Source organism: Lolium rigidum, chromosome 7, assembly GCF_022539505.1.
Source record: "Lolium rigidum isolate FL_2022 chromosome 7, APGP_CSIRO_Lrig_0.1, whole genome shotgun sequence".
Lineage (NCBI taxonomy): Eukaryota > Viridiplantae > Streptophyta > Magnoliopsida > Poales > Poaceae > Lolium > Lolium rigidum.
This window is the reverse complement of record NC_061514.1, coordinates 293,458,314-293,464,478: the sequence shown is the minus strand read 5'-3', so window position 1 is coordinate 293,464,478 and position 6,165 is coordinate 293,458,314. Positions and strand designations below refer to the sequence as shown.

At 46.8% G+C, this 6,165-nt stretch overlaps 2 protein-coding genes across 2 annotated transcripts; one reads left to right on the top strand and one right to left on the bottom strand.

The window, feature by feature from the left end:
- Positions 1–238: 238 nt before the first annotated feature.
- Positions 239–2,306, top strand: LOC124673001 (WUSCHEL-related homeobox 11-like). Its single transcript, XM_047209141.1, has 4 exons — positions 239–827; positions 1,774–1,949; positions 2,121–2,128; positions 2,160–2,306. The coding sequence occupies exons 1-4, from the start codon at positions 239–241 to the stop codon at positions 2,167–2,169; spliced, it is 783 nt and encodes a 260-aa protein (XP_047065097.1). The 3' UTR covers positions 2,170–2,306.
- A 1,738-nt stretch (positions 2,307–4,044) lies between these two features.
- Positions 4,045–5,654, bottom strand: LOC124676114 (cyclic dof factor 1-like; the record flags this gene model as incomplete). Its single annotated transcript, XM_047212193.1, is given in 1 exon segment — positions 4,045–5,654. A coding segment is annotated over 1 exon segment (1,359 nt), but the record flags the coding sequence as incomplete, so codon positions are not given.
- Between the last annotated feature and the right edge of the window lie 511 nt (positions 5,655–6,165).

The window sequence follows — 6,165 nt, the reverse complement described above, 5'->3', positions numbered from 1 at the left end:
CTTTTGTCATTCACCGGCTACATCACCGTTCAAAGAATACTACCCCTCCCACTCACTCGCAGGCTGGAAGCCATCGCAAGCAAGCAACACTATATATAGTGTGCCGAGAGCTCAGTCTTCTCACCAACTAGCTCAGTCATCTCTCGCGCGCTCACATCGTCCAATCTTCTTCTAGTTCCCAATTAGCTAGCTGACCTCGAGTTAATCACCCGGTGTAGCTCGGCCGATCCTGTCGACGATGAACGGCGGCGGCCACAGCCCGGACAGCCAGGCGGCGGCGGAGCCGGTGCGGTCGCGGTGGACGCCCAAGCCGGAGCAGATACTGATCCTGGAGTCCATCTTCAACAGCGGGATGGTGAACCCGCCCAAGGACGAGACCGTCCGCATCCGCAAGCTCCTCGAGCGCTTCGGCGCCGTCGGCGACGCCAACGTCTTCTACTGGTTCCAGAACCGCCGTTCCCGCTCTCGCCGTCGCCAGCGCCAGCTTCAGGCACAGGCCCAAGCGCAGGCGCAAGCGCAGGCCCAGGCACAGGCGTCGGCCGCCTCCTCTGGATCACCACCCGCGCCAGGAGGCCACGGATCAACATCGCTGGGGCTGTTCGCGCACGGCGGCGCGGCACACAGCTCGTCCTCGTCCTCGTCGTCCTGGCCTCCCTCGCCGCCGTCGGTGGGGATGCTGGGGGATGTGGAGTGCGGTGGCGGTGGCGACGACCTGTTCGCCATCTCGCGGCAGATGGGGTACATGGACGGCGGCGGCGGCGGGTCCGGGTCGTCGGTTTCGGCAGCCGCGGCACAGCAGCAGCAGTTCTACTACTCGTGCCAACCTGGTAAGCCCTGCGCCATGCATGCAGGTCCCGCGCTGCACTCTGTCGATGCATGTTTTGGTCCTCTCTGTTTATCTAAGCATGAACGATTCCAACGATCACATGCATGTGAGATAATTCGCATAATTCCCACTCATTTTTTGGGGGCTCCTCCTAAGTCCTAATTCCCAACTTAAAAACTGTTGGTCTTCCTTCTTGGATCGGTCAATGGAGTCTACTGGAATCTTTTCCTACTCTATAATAGATTTATAGATGTATGCATCAATTGATGCAAAGGCCGAACCTTGCCCCTTTTCGAAGAAAACAATGCATCGATTGATTGAAAGAAAATTGTACTATTTCTAGTTTTTCACCTCTCATTTTGACTGTAGAAGAACACATTTCTCATCGTGCAGCTAACTAGGCGATTTTCAATTCGGTATCATTATTGAGATTTTTCGTTTGTCCGACCCCTCAATTCCACAAGCACCAGGATTATTTTGTGTCACTTTATGTTCTTACATGATAATTATGAATGATGACAATCTGACTAATACTAAATTGAAAACCTGATTGATCCTGAATTGAAAATCAGCTAGATGCATATTACCACTTCCAAGAAGAGATTAAGAAAATCTTCCTACATCATACATGAATTCAAATTATGAGTCAAAAAATAGGATGATGCATTATCCTATGGTGTACTTTTTTGCAAATATACTATGTTGTACTTAAGTGTGCTAATTAAATTATAGCCATGCCGTTTTATACACTTGATTCTCCTACAGTTGACGCACGTGTACACGCAGCATATTAAACATTCACGATTTGAATTTTGTGCAACAAAATGGCATGTTTCTCTCATGCATGTTCGGCACAAGGGGACATATTAGGGCGAACATGCGAGATAATTTACAGCTAAACTAATTGACGCTAATTCGTCTGTTTGTGTACTCTTGTGCATATGCAGCGGCCATCACGGTGTTCATCAACGGAGTTGCGACGGAGGTGCCAAGGGGCCCGATGGACCTGCGTTCCATGTTCGGGCAGGACGTGGTGCTCGTCCACTCCTCCGGCGGCCTCCTCCCCGTCGACGACTACGGCGTCCTCATGCAGAGCCTGCAGATGGGCGAGAGCTACTACTTGGTCAGTACAAATACTACATTTTATTTCAGTCTACTTTTTTTTTTTTGAATGTATTTTATTTCAGTCTACTTCTCTAGTACACATACATTATTTTTCCGATAAACTAGCACACATACACATTATACAAGCATTCGTGAAAAATGTGTTAATTTGTGTTTTCCTGATCGGCAGGTCACGAGGTCAAATTGAGCTGGTTGCTGATCGTCTGAGGTCAAATTGAGCCGGTCTGATTGCTCCTTGGATACGCATGCATTGCTGTAGGTTTCAGCCAATATTGAAGCGAACGTACGGAGGGATAAGACATACTGTGGAATGGAATTCGTGATTGCACACGGTGGGTCGAGAAGCTAGCAAGCAGTGAACCGTCGACCATGCCTGGTCGATATACACAAGTATAGATATAGCGGCAAATGCAGATATAGTAGTGCACCGGCCACCATGTGTCCACGACTGTCTCCACATATATCCACCTATATATACAGCCAATCATCCCCATACCACATTGCAGCCAATTCACGACCGATCCTAGTGTCTAGTGTGTAGTTCCTGTACCTTTCCCCGTCTTGAGCCATTCTTTTACTAGTAGTATAATTCCTATGTATTGCCTTGTCGAAATGTAACGCCAAATAATACAGAGAAGTCATGTTTCTGCATGGCACAGATATACTCACTCCATCCTATATAATTTTTTAAACCATGATGTACTTTAGATTTAAACTAAAATCACGATAAGAATTATGAAACAGAGAAAGTATAAAGCAAACTACCGCTGAATATTCCGCATGCACGTACGGGCGACGGACGTGTCAAAAAAGAGTACACTCGGAACGGACGCATGGGTCGCAAGTGGCGAGCTCACCGCCCCGGTGCCGACCAAAAGCAGAACACCGCTCGTCAAAATGCATATCGTTTTCTGCATCTTTTCCAACGCAGCGGCCGGGTTCAGAGCAAGCCAGCCTTGGATCTGGTGACCATGATTGACTAATCCATCACCTCCAGCTCGGGATCAGATATACAAGTACAGGTAGTGTCATTTGCCTTCCCTAGCTAGCGTTACCCTAGGAGACATATGTCGGTCGAGTGCCTGCCAAAGTGCGGCGCTATCAGGGAAGAGGAATCTCACTCTTTCTCCACTATGTCTATGTGTGTCAGTCAAACTAAGACGCTGGTTACATCACAAGTGCATTTGTATATATGCTTTCAGGTAGGTTTGGTTGGAACTTTGACTGCTTTCAAGCATGGCTCTGCTACCTGCCTAACATTTGGCGGCTGGGATGCATCGAAACTAGCTAGGATGGTCGATTCCTTGCTTGCTAGCTAGTGCAGTGGGAGTGTCACTTGGTAACAACTTGAGTCAACCCCGTCAAATTTACATTGGCACTGCACTACAGCTCAGTACCCAAGTCAGAAATACAAGCCGGGCAGACACTATCCTTCAAATGCACTAGTGAGAGGCCTTCTACAAGCAGGACACATAATGTCATTCGTGTTTCAACATGGAAGACACTACTCTGTATATACTCCACTACATGCACCATTACCTGTGTGCTGATTGGTGTGCACCAAGGTCAAGACCGAAAGATGCATTTGAAACGGCAGGGTAAATGACACATAAAAAATTTGATCATGATGAAGCAATGCACACAAGGCGCGCAGAATTCGCCGCGCCTAGTCACTTGTCACATCAGCAAAGAGCTTACCGAACCAAACCATACATAAAGTGGACTTTACGACTTGAGACTTGAGCTTACAGATGTTGATATAAAGGCAGCACAGCATGCAGGAGAACAAAGACAAAGACAAAGACAGGGGCACCTCAACTAATCAGAATGCAGGCCACAAAGGTGAGCAACCACTACCAGTTCTACTTCTAGATCCCCATAGCTTACAACCACTACTCACTTTACTCAGTGCTCATCACTCAAGCATACACACACATGACAAGATCGAGAGAGGCAGCAGACAGCAAGAAATGTTACCGATTTTGCTTCACAGTTGAACTTCTCGTCACAGATTTGTGTTCCTGAACCTTTTGAAGTAAATTAACAGGCCATGTTGGCATGGCCATCTGCAGATACTCCGAAAGCAGAATACCGGCCTGCAAGCTTTAAGCAAATCTATTCACATTTATTCTTGTACAACAAAAATAGATGCTGACAATCTGACCATGAACCCAGAGGACTGGTGCATGCTCTACAAGAAAAAAATACAGAAAAAGGAAAAAATGTGAAGACACTCTACTGATAGTACAGTTCCATAACGTCTACGTCGCCTGATCATTGTTCAGATTACAACATTTTCTTGATATAACATGTTTGAAGAGAAAAATACCACACAGGTTCCATATCACGTCGTCTCCTGGAAAGACTGGAAGCGCGATTGAGCCGCCGGGTTCGCTTGCATGACTCGAGCTGCATCTGATGTGCGCTCTTTGACATCAGATTTTGACTGGAACGGTCTAAACATGCCACGCTCGCCAGGTTCGATCCCGAGGGTGGTCCAGATCGAACTCTTTGCGGCTTCGTCGGGGTCATCGATCCGGAGCGTTTTCGGAATCCACAAAGATCTTTCTGCCTTTTCATCACCTTGCGGGTTAGAATCCCTCGAGTGTTTTCCAAGGACTGGAGAGCCGCTATCTGTACATGTACTACTGCTTGTAGGAGGTGCTGCTGGCATGCTATAACCAGGTCCAAGCCAAGGCGCACTCCATGCGCCATTAGGCCAGGGAGAAACGAGTGGCCAAACGGAAGGCGGCATTAGTGGGAAGGGAATGGGTTGGCCACAGAATCCTGGCACCGCCACCATCGGTGGAAAGTTCCATTGAACATTGCCTACATTGCCATTTTCTGAACATTTTGCTGGTTCAGCTGGGGCTGGGCATACTGGTGCTGCCATGGCAGGAATACCATTCCAAGCTGGATTCCATGGGTACACAAAAGGTGGACCGGGGAAGCATGGTATAGGATGCATGGGAGTGGCGCCATTGCAATCCATAGTAACTCCATTCTGATATCCACCAACTGTTCCTTTAACTGACTCAATCCGCGGACTATCTGAAGTTGTTGATGAAGGTGGGCAGGTCTGGCTTTCTCCATTTCTGGGATGTGCTGTGGAGGCAGGGTTGTCATTCTTGTTCTGCACTTCAACTCTCAACACGGAAGCCGTGGAATTAGATAGAGGAGGTTGAGACACAAACTGAACTGCTGGTTCAGTTGCTTTTATAGGCAATGGAATTGGGGAAGCATCGCCCCCAGGATAGGCTATATTGCTTCCTGGAATCAATATGCCATGGCAGTTTACACTGGAGCTCTTACTCTTGCGCCTACCAGCACCGACAGGAAGGTTTCTCATGCTTCCACCTGCCGTCCAATACCTTTGACAACCCCTGCAAAAATGCCTTGGTTGGTGGATGTTGTAGTTGTTGTAGTAACAGAACTTTGTATCCATGCTGTTGCAACGTGGACATGGCAGAATCTTATCCGGCTTCTTCAGGACGACCTTCTCACCACTTGATCCGTCACCCTCAGTCTTAGCTGCTTCCGACTTGGATCCTAGTTCAGTCATCTCGTCACCATTAGATGTTTGGTTCTCATCCTCAATGGAACTATTAAGGCCAGACTTATTTGTTTGACCAAGATTTAACTCCTGCGGTGTGCCTGGCGTTTCCTCAGTGGTCCTTACATCTCCTTTATCTTTGCATGAATCCTGATGATTTGTTAAAGAGTATAAGTTAAACAATATCAAACAGAAGTGATGAGTATGTTTTTAAAGGAAAATAGAACAAACAGTAACATATAAAAATCCAACTACTATAAGCTCTTTATGCATTACTTGTATTTAAGACATTCAAAAAGATAGTCTTTGCTTACTTAAATAACACACAGTTATAATACCATTCCAGTACATACGTGCATATATTTTTGGCAACCAGGAAAACACTCTTCTCTGTAAATCTTACTCTGTAAGCAGCAACGAGCTTAAAAAGACAAGCCAGAGTCTAAATGGTATCAGAGAACCGGTTAGCTTGCTTCCACAATGAACAATGTTGATTTCGCTGGAAGCATAAGTTGTTCCATCATGAACATTTGGATGATGGGCTATTGTTTTTCTTCCTGTCAACATATCATTTTCTGTGGCGTCACTCACAGAATTCTCTTGATGCAGTATAGTAGCCAGACATGGTACTTTTAACATCCTATGGTTACCAATAATATTT

Coding starts and splice junctions, on each gene's coding strand:
- LOC124673001 (XM_047209141.1), top strand. CDS start 239: ATGAACGGCGGCGGCCACAGCCCGGACAGCCAGGCGGCGGCGGAGCCG. Junction 828..1,773: donor CTACTACTCGTGCCAACCTG/GTAAGCCCTGCG, acceptor GTGCATATGCAG/CGGCCATCACGGTGTTCATC.